Consider the following 13,570-nt stretch of genomic DNA (forward strand, 5'->3'; position numbering starts at 1 on the left):
GCAACTGGATATTGTCGGCTGTTTCAAGCTCAGACACTCACCATACTAGAGATTGGATCTAGTCAGCTGTTGAGAGCTCAAAAACTTGCTGGAGACACAGGGTTACAGTTTGCTGCTTAGATTTCATTCATATATGCCTGGAGTTAGTTACACATTCATTAACGCATATAACATTGTGAATATATTCCAGTATTCCTGTGGAAAAACGAAATAACTTTTGAAACATATTTTAGCATTGCTGTGGACAAACCAAACACAAGGGTATAGAATGGAGGGCTATTTACAGACCTTGCAATTGAAACTGCAAAAAGAACACACCAGTCTGAGATATATATATATATGTATATACTATGCAATAATGATATCCTATTGTTTTATAGGGTGGTTGTATTCCACAGTCTGTCCTCTTGTTTTGGTTTGTTAGTCTCAATCCCTAGGTTATAGTTGTAGTATTGACCTGGTAGGGTTAACCTGTGTCCAGTTCACCGGTAATACTCTGTACAATTGAGCATGTATACGTGGCTTACGTCTTGTCTTGTTTTCTCATTTTGTTGCCCTCTCCTCTCTACTTTCTGCAGCAGAACATCAATGACGCCATGCACTGCTCAACCATGACCAGGATGAGTGGGAACGGGAATGGGGGAGGACTAGGAGGAGGTGGAGGAGGTGGAGGAGGGGAGAACGGACGCATCCTGACTCATGACTTTCCCAAAACAGTCCAGACTCTCCCCTGTATGAGCCACTCCGCCAGCATGGGGCTCAGCGCCTCCGGCATGTGATCACATGTCCTGTCAGAGAGGGGCAGAGTAACAAGGCAAGGGGCGGGGCTGGAGACTCACTCATAGACCTTACAAAGATGGCCGCATTTATGGTGACATTGACCTTAAGAATAAGGCCCTCTTTCTGACCTGTCTGTTTGTGTGATGGCTGCGTGCTGTGTGTCCCACACAGACTTCAATACTACTGCCAAATGCACTCTTACATTACTTACGGCCAACAAGGGACGTGTCAACGGATCCTTTTTTTTTTTTTCTTAGCTAAAGAAGAGTGTAAAAACAAAAAAATCCAAGATGAGAAAATGCAATAAGAAAGCCGTCGGTGAGACGTGATCCTTTGTTTATTTTATTATGATTTTTTTGTGATGAAATCAGAACGAGAACTGTCTCATAAATGCCATGCCGCCTGCTCTTTACTGAGCAACGCCCGTTCTGTTCACTACTGTTTCTTCGTGCAATATCTCAGTTCACTATTGTGTTTCTGACCCCTTATTTAGCGATAAAAGCACCATAACATACTGCTGCTTTTTGTTCTTTCATTTTGTCTTTGCACAGTTAAAAACAGTAATCATTAGCTATGTTATGTTCTCCTCGACAAACATGCTTTGCTGCTACACCTTAATTAACGCACCATGCCTTGTGTGTGTCTTTGATCGATAAACACACGCACACACACACACAAAGAAACACTGTTGCTCTATCAAACTACCTAATGATCGGTTTGTCCAGATTCAGAAAGGAGGAAGTATTGACTGATATGGTCTGAACTTGACGGAGCACCACAGATTAACACCATTGATTTGTCTTGAGCCCCTCTGTATTATGTTGTAGACAGAGAGAGACAGAGTAGTTGTGTTGGAATGCAGCCTTCCTGAAAAACAACAAGTCCTGGTTGATTGACAGGCTCACAGTCAATCAGCCATTGGCAATCGTTCATGGAAACTGTGGAAATGGTGGCTCCCACCACTGCAGCCCTTCTTGTCTCTCTCTCTCTTCTTCTCTCACTCTGGCAGAGCTCCCAAAGGAAAGACTAGGTGTAGTTAACAGGCAGGCTAAAGTGTCAGTCCTCTCTGTAGTTTCTCTCATAATTTCATGACAGAGGTGGTTCAGTCCCCACGGTTTAATGTTGAGGTCATTGTGTTGTGGTGTATGGCTGGCAGCAGAGAAATGTCTCATTAGGGTATTGTAAGAATCAGAGACAGACTTGCTACAACTACAAAGGGAATGTTTGTTGGCTCTGTGGACCTCTCTAACTGTGACTCTACTCTGGCTCTGTGACTCTATTCTGGCTCTGTGACTCCACTCTGTGGGGTCTGTGGGGCTCTGCTAAAAAGAGGGCGTTCCACAGCAACTGTGTCAAACTGGGATTCTGCTATAGCCATAATGTACTGTAAGATGTAGTGCTTAACATGGAGCCAACGTTTGAACATGTTTAATAGTGTTTAAAGCATTTGGACAGTGGCACATTTTGTGATAGTTTGTCTCTGTTTTCCAGCACTTTGGATTTGAAAAGATAGCTACAATGACTATGAATGCTAACCTCCTCTGTTGGTATTAATGGTGGGAAGTTAGCGTGCCTTGGGGTATGGTATTTTTGCCTCTGTAACATTCTCACTTAACATTGTTCACAGTTCCTTCAGGATTCCTCCTGTATTGCTGTCAGCAACTAAATCAACGTCTAAGTGTTTAGAAACATACTCTATTCTTTTTTTGCAATTGAAATGATTCAAATCTTTCATTATTTAATACATTGTTTAATATTCCTTTCTTTGGCAAAAAATAATTTGAACCACAACCAAAACAAATCTCAACCGTATTTACAAAGTCACAAATGTACTGTTCATTTTGTGTGCAGAATACTTCTGATACACATGTAAGTTAATTTGTCCAAATACATTTGGACTCTTAATATGGGCGGATTATGTAAAAAAAAAAAAGAAAAAAAAGTGCTGTCATTTTCTAAATGTAAAGATGAGTCTGCACTTTACCACATTACAATTTCACAACCAAATCATTAGTCACTGTCCAAATACTTTTAGACTTCACAAGATCTCCTGTCCATTCACTATGTATATAAAACAGTTGAATCTTCTCTACTGCAGTGGCATTTGTTCTTTCATTCTCTTACCCAATATGCCTCAATAACTGACTCTGTTCAATGCTTCTGTACCTTTTCCTTTATTTCGTCCTTCCTTTCTTTGTTCTTTTATTTCTTTGGTGTTGTATTGATGAAGGCACAGCACAAATCGTCCCTGGTAGGCGCTTTTGTCTCATAGAAGGAGATGTTTTATATGCCCTAACCGATTTGTAATAAAACATTCAATGTTTGTATTGTATGGAGAGTTTGAGTGGCAAACAATTGTGTTTTACACTTTGAAGGAAAAATATTTAAAAAAAAATCAAATTCAAATGTTTAATAATGGGTAGACAGTATTGTTTTAACCAATTAAAAGTAAAACCTAAGTCAATATAATTTTGATTTAAATTAATTACATTTTAAGAAAAGGGATGTCAAGTTGGTGTTTTTTAAATGTTTAAGATTCAACACAATTTTTTCTTAGTTTTTTTTTCAAAGTATTTTAATACATTGATATAAAATGATGATTATTGTTCACCTGAAAACCTCAACATATAGTTGTTTTTCTATACATCACTATGTGGCTGAATAAAAAAAAAGAAGAAGTAAAATCCATGAAAATCATTCATGATTAAAAAAGACAGGATACAACTTTGGAGAAATTACATTTCGAAGTGTCTCTGAAGGAAGTCATCATGCTTTTTGTAATAGAATAAATGAATAAACTATGTGCAATATGTTTGTTCCTTTATTTAACCACAAATTCTGTATATGCTGTGCATTGCAACACAATACAGAGTATAGATGTATATACAGTACATATATGTATATACCTTACGCATATATACAGTATACAGTATACTGCATAAATTCACACATTATGATTCTTTGCATTAACTACCTTAAGCCTTAAGTCTACTGGCTGGATGATATTCCTTACATTTCAGATCAATATTCTTATGTTGAAATGATTGTAATTTTAAAAACCCCTTTACTGTATCCACAGTGTTGGATACAGTAGTAAGCCTACCGCAGGACATTAGTCTATATAACGGAATAGTCTCTAGGTTTTTTTTCTCTTGCACGTAAAATGATTGTAGTTTGCTGAATAATTTACATCATTGTGCATTTTCATTTCTGAGGAGTAACTTGCTAAGCCCCTGTGAAACTGTTCAAGTATGCAGCTTGTGATAATGTGCTTACGTGTTGCTGCATGTTTGTGTGTGTGTGCGTATGTTTGTGTGCGTTGGTTTTACTAAAAGGGAACCAAAATGTCCCCAAACTCTGGAACCATGAACATTCAAGGAATTTGATCATTTGACCTGTTCCCCTTTAGGAAAAGGCTATTTCCCAGCTTAAGTGTTATGTTTAGTTTAGGGTCAAGATTAGTAAGAACATTATCTGTAACAGGAATACATTTTGATGTCCCCATATTTATGGGAAAGTTTGATGTTTGCAACATTTGGCTAAAATGTCAACAAACTGCAATTCAATAAAATAAAAGAAAAGACTAATGGGGAAATTGTTCCTGTCCGAATTTCAGAGGTGGAAAAGGTACAATGTAAATGTACTCGGCTGTGTTCACCAGTATTTGGAAGTTCCTAAGTTAGAGCAAAATGACCAGAAACATAGTTTACATATGTTAAACATAACTAAGCAGTGATATTAATGTATACTCTTCCTTTTTTATTTAGTTGATCACAGGTTAGTTTTTAACTCTCTTTACCTGGTTACTTAGATCACAATTAGATACTTCCCTAAAGTGGTGAACACATCTGAACCCAGTTGAGTACTTGTACTTGGTACTTTTTCCACCTCTGCCTTATTTTGAAAAAGGCACTTTTTAAGGACGATCATTTCCAGTCTTTACTTACCTAAATTGCTTTTTTGGTTCTGAGGTTAGGGTTATAATGGGGTTTTAGGGGTTACAGTTAAATTAAAATTAGATAAGAAGATTATTAATGGAAATAAATTGTGATCTCAAAAAGTATTCCTCACAAGTATAGTAAATCAGAGAGTGTGTGTGAATGAGAGAGTGCACATGAATGCATCTGGTTGTTATTGTCAACATCATCAGCCACCAACCACTCTCACCCTGCTCTGTGTACTGGCTGTGCTGAGGCTCTATAATCATGAACCTTTTCCTATACCAGCATTCATTTTTTCAAGTTTTAGCAAAGAGCAAGCCCCTTTCATCCAATGCTTTCTCCTTTACAGCTATATATTTCTTGTGTTTGATGGGAGCAACATCCAATTGCCACTTAAGCCTCACTGGAGTGATTGCATTCATTTTCTCTGTTGACTCTTTACCACTCTGGCTTGTACCATTCATATTTATCCATTAACATCAACAGGGCTGTTTGTTAAGATCTGTCTAACTCACCTCCGGAAATGGCTGAAATCGACTCAATGGATACAAAGGTTTCCCATTGAACTTCCATGAATGTGCGTACTTAGTTTGGAATTTAGGCACCGACTCAACACAACACAAGAAACAAAATGTTTTACTTCATTTGTTTTATTTAGCTATTGAAAAGTAACATAGGTATTGTTGATAAAATTGAAATCTATCTGTTTGCACTTACCCACAGTCATTTTATGATTTTGATAACAAAGTGCTGGAATATTTTTTTGTTTAAACGTATATGTGTATTTTGGCATTCCCTGTAATTTGGGGTGGTCTGAACAAATGATTCTGTGTAAGTGGAGACAACATTGTACATGTAAATATGGGCCCCTTTATTGCTTTGAAATGAATTGGGAGCTTGTTTAATATTGTCTTGTAGTAGAAATTCTGTCAAAGTCTGTGAACATTTAAAATGTAAAATGTTTTACCCTAGAGTAGGAGGAATAAATAGAAAAAGAACACAATATATAGCAATAATACGTAAAGCAGAAACACACCTAGATTCAATCTTTGCTTTAGCAGGAATTCCTAATAAGTTATGAGGCAGAGTCACAAACACTGCAGGTGATCACATGTCGGCCTAAACAGATCAGGTTTTGGGTGGTGGCCTTCATATTAATTTGTTATCTGCAAATTAGGCACATATAATTTCTCTTTTTCTAAGAGAAAGTAATCAAACAAAACCTGATAAAATAAGAGTAATTATATGAATGCAGTGGATGAAAAAAAAGTAATTTTTTTTGCTAAATTGGTTTTATACCTTTTTTAATTAACATTACCAACTTCACATACTATGTTTTAAAATTCAGGGCGGCACATTTTGATTCAACCGGGAACGCTTGCAAAGGCTCAACAGAACAATGTTTAGGTTTCACAAGTCTAGGATTTCAGATTTTATTAGCATCCCATTTACCTACTGGCAACACAATAAGCTAGATATTGTACTCCTGTGGTCAACACAAAACATACAACATATCACAGGCCTTTATATCCTAAATCCTGTTTTGAAAACATAAAATATATTTCACAAGGCAGTGAATCACACTTTCTCCCTGAGCACAATTTTTATTCAGTAAAAGATAGCCATGCAATCCATTGCTCCACTGAGACAACCGAGGGTAGGGAACATTGCTACGGTTTGAACGTGTTCATAAAATAAACTGTCACCTTGAATCATGACCTTGCAGCCATCTACTGCCCTTAATGGGTCTCTGATGGTATTGTGCTAGGTGTTGGACGTGTTCATAAAATATACAAGATCACCTTGAATGACGCGAGTCTCTCTTTGTGTTGCGCTAAGCTTTCGACCTGTTCATTAAACTAATAAGGTGCCCCTTGAGCCTTGCTTTAGCTGGTCTTCAGACTGTATCATGCTAGGATATTCATGAAAACGACCATTGATTGCAATGGTTTCACTCCATAGTCTAATTAGCGTTTTCTATTTCCTATTTGTTTCCTCCTGATATACATCCAGAGCCAATGGGCTTTAATATGTTTTTGTTGCAGGCTATTTGGAGACAGTTGTTGATGCCTGACAGCAAAAGGAGCGAAGAAGTGTCAATAGCATGATACTGTTTTCAGAAGCCTAAACCAGTCAAACAGAAGAAGCTGGAATACAAGGTGCAAAAACACTGGTTAGCCTAAAAAATAAGGTGTAGTCGTTAGACGAGACAAATACTTGGATCAGAGTGATGGTAAGAGTAAAGATTGGAGAAAAAGGGAACTGGCATATACCAAATACAGTGGAGGTGATGTTTTGGGCATTTTGGCTGCCACTGAAACTGGCTCACTTGTTTTCATTGATGATGCAACTGCTGACATCAGCAGAATGAAGAATTCTGAAGTGTACAAAAGCATATTGTCTGTTCAGATCCAACTTAATGACAAAAACTCAGTGAACATCACATCACTTCACCTTGCCTCCAGTCAATGACGCCAAACATATTACAGATGTAACCATGGAGTTTTTCAGGCCCAAAATGTGGAACGTCAATCAACAAACCTAAAACCAAATGAGCATGCATTTCACTTGCTGAAGACTGAAGGTAAAAATGGCCTGAAACTAACAGGAACTGAACATGACTGCAGTACAAGATTGGCATCACCAGGAAAATATCCAGTGTATGGTCCTGTTAATATGGCTCAAAGACTTCAAGCTGTCATCGAATGCAAAGGATTTGCAAATAAGTACTAAATATAATTACTTATATTTTTTTATTTTTCTGATAACTTTTGGTTCCATAATTTGGGGTCTGCATAAAAAGGTCTTTGATTTCTTTAGGTTCAGTGTTTAAATGCTCTCAAATCAAAGCTGTCTGCACTTCAACATCTTAGTCATTCTTTTAAATCCAATGTGTGGGAGTATAAAGCCAAAACAACAACACTGGTGTACCAAAAAATACTTGGACTGCACTGTACTTGTCTCTCCCCAAGAGGGGGAGAGACCAAGACACAAAGATGGAGTGAGGAAACCAAGTAGTGGGAAAGTATACATAAGCAGTGTAGTAGATATAGAACAGAGCTGGAGAGTAGCAGAGAGCAAGAGTCAGGTACAGAAAATGGAGAATAAGAAATTGAAATAAAAAGAGAGCAAAATAAAAAGATAGTTAATGAAAGCAGGACTTTGAGAGGGAGGAAATACAGCAAAAAAACCAGAAGGATAGAGCGAGCTTATCTAAGTATAGCCGGGAGCGTGATTGGAAGTGGCGGTTAGTTAATTGAGTCCAGGTGCACACGCCACAAACACAAACCCTCTTATTCTAACATTAGACAACAGTGTTTGTACATGCACGTAGACACACACACAGACACCTTTCCTCTGGTGTGAAGTATTGAACATTTTATGACTGATATATGACATCCCTCTTCATAAAAATGTCAGCCATCATATCTTCCTCATCTTCATCCTCCTCCACCTCTCATCTTTCACTCTCATTATCCAGGGTGACAGGAACAACATTTCTGTTTCAGGAGACGAGGCCATCTGCAGCTGACACAGACCTCATCCCATCCGTCACTCTCAATTTTCAGTTTTCTATTTCGTTCAGAAAACTGCTCATATGTATTCAGGTCAGTGCACTACACTGCATGTAGACAACTCAATCACTGTGGACGATTTAATTATTGATTTTACGCCACAAGCCCTCTTTGGTTTGTCTAAATCTTATCTCTCCTATACGCTCTCAAATCTCTGTCTCCTTTGTCTTTCTCATTATTTCTCTCTATCTCTCAGCATCTCTGTTCCTCTCAAACTTTCTCTTTTCATTTCATTATTCTATCCAAGAAAAGAGGTCATGTTTGAGTTAGTTGTCCTCTGACATTACCCATGTAGTTACAGATAGATGAAGAAAGGAAATCGATGTATGTGAAGAACGTTCGGCCATATTAAACTCAGAGAAGAAAAAAGAAAAAAAGCGGTGAGGACAGTATTGTTGTACATCATTTTAAAGTCACATATTTTTATGAGAAAATGGTTGCACACACACACACACACCATACACCCACACTGTAATGAACACACATACACATCTGAGGCAAAGTGTGACGGTGAACTGGCTCTGCAGCAATTTGGTAATGCAGACAGATGTCAGGTCCTGTCTATGTAGAGCAGAGGTGTTCAACAGGGGTCCCGGGCCACCTGGGGGTCCACGAAGTTGGTGCAGAGGGTAATCTATTTTAATTATGTATATTCTATATTTTTCAAATATTATTCTACATTATTTGTGTTATTATTTTGTCTTAAATATTTAACAATTAAAAATTGATAACAGTATTTTTTTATTTCAGCTGTCAAAGTTAACGCACGCAATTAATGTAAAATACTTAATGCCATTAATTTATTTTTGAGACTCGGCGCCATTCAATAAGAGCTTGTCTTTAGCATGAGCTGACAGGATCGCGCTACTTTCACGCATTTATTGTTTACCAGTAACTTTATTGGCAGTTGACTTGATCTGAGCTCTTCACAGGCAGTTTTTCAATACAGTTCATCATTGGAAAGTTGGCATTCATGTGGTGAATGGTGTGTTTACTCTGCACTAGTTTAACAACCACAACCAAAAAACGCATTAGCAGGCTGCACATCCATTTGTGCAATGGATGTGAGGAAATGGGAATTTCACTGCTTGCGTCTTGCACCCGTCTCACTACAAAAACCCATCAAACAAGACTGCTAGCCATGGCTCCCCTAGCTCTGTTGCATGAATCCACCTGCTAACACTTTGCTTGTAGCATGGTAAGTTGTCATTATAATAATTTTTCACCAAAGCATGTTCTCATGGTGGAATTAGCAAACAACTGTGCTCTGCATGAATTACTGTACGATGTACCCTGATTTAATGTTTGTATATAAATATATAACCTCTAGTCACCCTGATTTATGCAATTGCCTATTCAAGTAGCCTACCTCATGCATTTGGTTGAATTTGGAGAACATCAAAAGACAATACCAATACAGCTTAGGTGGGATTCAATGGTTTAAATGCCTGCACACCATGTAGCTGTCCTGATAAGAGGTGCTGATATGTCTTTTATGCAGTAGCTTAACGTAGCAGATAATGTCCTTGGTGCGTTAATCAAGAAAACAATATGAGATGGCAACCTTCTATTTATATTTACATGGGTTCCATTTAGATGCAGACAGTTATTGTGTTTAGTTATGGACTGACAGTGTATGTATATTAAATTAAAGGCTGTGACAACTTGAATTTATTTAATTCCAAGTCAAGAACTGTCCATAGTATGCAATAAAACAAAGTATGTCTTTACCATAATGCACTGCTTTATAAACAGAAAAGTTTGTATTAAGGGGAAAATCTGAACACATTCTAAAATTGCGATTAATCGGGATTAACTACAGAAATTATGCGATTAATCGCAATTAATTATTTTAATCGTTTGACAGCACTAGTTATTATATATTAATGTTTCAGACAGAAAATACCACTTATTAGTTACCATATTAGTTAAACATTTATTGAACATCTGACATACGTTTGCAACCCTTTATAGATCTCCATTTGGGTTCAGACCTAGGCATTTGTGCTCTAGAAATAGCATATTTAACAAATAAATGGAGGTGCATGAATTACCAAAAGACTGAGGCCACATTTTGGAAAGAGATGTGTAATGCACTCTTACCACGTAGACAAACTCTATTCTTGTCTCAAAACTTTCAATTTGGGACGTATTTGTGATAATATTAAGCTGTAGATTGTAAACCATGCATTAGACTGGCCAAGTTGCAGCAGAAAATGCATGTTAAATGTTAACGTTCACTGCCAGATAAGTTTAAATAGGCATTTTGTGTCTTTCAGATAAATTTGTGTCTGATAGATATTTGACACAATTTATATACAATTATCCATCATCTCAGTTCAGATAAGAAGAACCTTGGATCCCAGTCAGATTTTGTAATAATTTTACTCAAAAACTGAAGGGTCTGTGTATCGGATAGGAATTTAGTGGATAAAGTTTGACTTAGATATATATTTCAGAATGTGATGAAGACCTCTAGTTCATGGATAAAAAAGCAATGTAGTCAATTGCCAATTTCGGAAAAAGCCAAGGATTTGTCATGGTAGTCTGACATTAGCACAGCTTGGATGTTGTGGCTCCTTTAAAAATATATATAAAATGTTTTATAGCAACCAGGTTATTGTAAGGTTTTTATTTTTCATTTTCCCCCTCAAAGATTTCAGTTTGTTTTTAAATTGAATTTTTCACATAATAGGTAACATTAAAGGTGGAAAAGGTTCTGACATGATTTATCTTTGTCTCATTCTTTCACAAAAACCTGGCTTGTAAACCTTTTAAATCCACTGTGTGTGTGTGTATATATATATATATATATATATATATATATATATATATATATATATATATATATATATATATATATATATATATATATAATGTTTTATGGCAATGTCCTTTAAAATGTTTTATACATGTTTTAAATGTTTTATAGCAATTTCAAGTACACATTAGTATACTGTGATATATACAGTTATCATCCAAAAATGTAAATGCACCTTGATAGGATTTTAAGGCCATAAGGCCTAAAGTTGCAATTATCACAATTGTAGCTTGGAGAACAGAAACAGCAAAGAAACTGAGAGGCTGGATAGCCCCTGGTGTCCCTCCTCTCCTCATCTGTCCATCCAATGTGTGAATGAGGACCAGTGGCTGGGAAAAGGAAAATAGTTAATAGAGAAAATGAGAGAGAAGGAAGGAGAGAAAAAAACTAGAGAGGGAGAGCCAATAGGGAGCTAGATAATAAGAGAAACACAGAGAGCAATACAAATGAGAGAGAGGGAGAGTGGGAGGCAAGGAGACTGACAGAATGAGTGAGAGAGAGGCAGAAAAGAGAGAGTGAAGCAGAGAGAGAGAAAGGGGCTGAAAGAAAGATGTATGGCGGTTCACATCGTCTGAGACATGATGACAAATGAGGGGATTACAGAGCAAGCCTAGTAGCCACAGCGATCAAACTCCAAGCACGTCATTGGACGGCCCAGAGGACACCTAGCCAATCACAGAAGGAGATAGGGTCAAACTCAAAGAGACAGGAAATAACTTCCATTTGAATGTAATATCTCATCCAAGGATTGCCTCTGCTCAAAGCAATGATTATATTGTCCATATAAAATCCAGTTTAAGGGACTTTTGGGCAACATAGGATACTTTCTGGCAGATTGTGAAAGTTTGGGGGAGTTTTTTGAGTTACAGACAACATTAGAGTGACAAGAAGCGAAGGTTTTTTGTGTAACTGCTCTCTGCCAATGGAGGTATAGAAAACCATCATATTAGCTCTGCTCAAGGCATCATGGCATTCTTCTCCAGCATTACATTTAAGGGATGTTTTGGGCAGAGGACATTTTGGCAGATTGGAAACATTTGTTTGGGTTTGAAGGGAAGTGATTTGAGATTTAAGAGTTACAGATTTTTATGAGCTTCATTTGAAGCCAAGCCCTGTGTTTATTCAGTGCCAAATGTCCTTTGTGATTGTTAATATCCTAAACTGAAACATTACTTGCTTGAACACTTGCGTGTTTGTGTGGTTGCATTTGTGCCTGCCTGTGTCTGAAGTGTATGCCGGTGTGCAGTTTTGATTCTGGTAAACAGGAAATGTGAAGTAAAAGCAGCAGAGTAATTCTGGGAGAGTAATCAGGGAACCTGAGCTCTGTCTACTGAAGTTTAATAACATACTGAATGTCACAACGCATGACAGCCCAGAGACATAATCCCTGCTCCCTACTGAGAGAGGGAGGCAGCAAACAGGGACACGCACACTCAGAGACGCATGCAGAAACACACAAATACATATACACAGTGTATTGCCCAGCAGCGCAAAATAATCCCCCATGATTGTATGCTGATACTGAGATTCTTCCCTGGTCCAGTTTTTCTCTCTACAGGCGATTAGCATCAATAATTTAATGCCTTGGAAGACAAATTGGTTGGAAACAAACACTGTTTAAAATATTTAATTGGAGCTGCTCTCTGTGTGGCTGAGAGAAGAGAGAAGTATTCTGGGACAGGGGTTTGTTAACCACCCTTGGGGACCTCACTGAAAAATGATCCCGCTGAGGAGACCGATAGGGATTTATGTTGGACAATATAACCTTACTGATCATTTCATATCTATAATCTGATTACATTTGTTTGCAAATGTACTGTATATATTGTCATAAGGGACCATACAATGTTTGATTTCATACAGCCCAAGAGAGCGACTCTTGACATTTCGTACAATATCATGTGTGGGCCGGGGAGACAGGTATCATTTCAGACCCAGGGATGTCAGGTTGGGTTGCTTTGACATACGTGTTTGTGTGTGTAATTATCTGTCAGAACAAGAGGATTTACATTTGTTCCCTTTTTCTCCACCCAGTGAAATGAAGATGAATGAAGAATGCGGAAGAAATCAATATCTCAAAGTAGTACCGTTTATTCCAATCAAGCAATAATTACAATTAATCAAATATCTACAAACCTGCAATAATAAATGTCCTCAATCATTGAAAACTTTGCAGAGTATAGCATTAGTATATCAAACACACTAAAACACGAACATGCCAGGAGTCTCTGTTAATTATACAACTCCAATAATTAAGTAAAATTATACTATTTATCTAAGGTCAACAGATCCTTGCCAAACTCCCCTTTGTGCTCTCTTCTCCTTAAGTTAGGGTGACCAGAATCAATAGGGTAAAATATGGGACAGTTAGCCTATTACACCCCACCCCCATACAGTATCTAGACAACAAAAGAGCATTTCACCCAGAACAACACATTAGCCTATGCGTTTCT

General features: G+C 37.5%; 1 protein-coding gene across 4 annotated transcripts in view; it reads left to right on the forward strand.

Annotated features, from left to right (window-relative positions):
- gria1a (glutamate receptor, ionotropic, AMPA 1a) overlaps positions 1 to 1,036 on the forward strand; it is a 103,584-nt gene extending 102,548 nt beyond the window's left edge. For 2 of the 4 annotated variants that reach the window (XM_010865807.3, XM_010865809.3), the window contains exon 16: positions 579 to 665. Coding sequence is in view for 2 of the 4 variants with exons in the window: in XM_010865805.4 (XP_010864107.1) it covers positions 579 to 779 (201 nt within the window). In the remaining 2 variants the exon portion in view is untranslated. Of the gene's footprint in view, positions 1 to 578 lie in introns of all 4 variants that reach the window. The other 2 variants (XM_010865805.4, XM_010865806.4) reach the window with 2 other exon arrangements.
- Positions 1,037 to 13,570: the final 12,534 nt, after the last annotated feature.

Source organism: Esox lucius, chromosome 4, assembly GCF_011004845.1.
Source record: "Esox lucius isolate fEsoLuc1 chromosome 4, fEsoLuc1.pri, whole genome shotgun sequence".
NCBI classification, from domain to species: domain Eukaryota; kingdom Metazoa; phylum Chordata; class Actinopteri; order Esociformes; family Esocidae; genus Esox; species Esox lucius.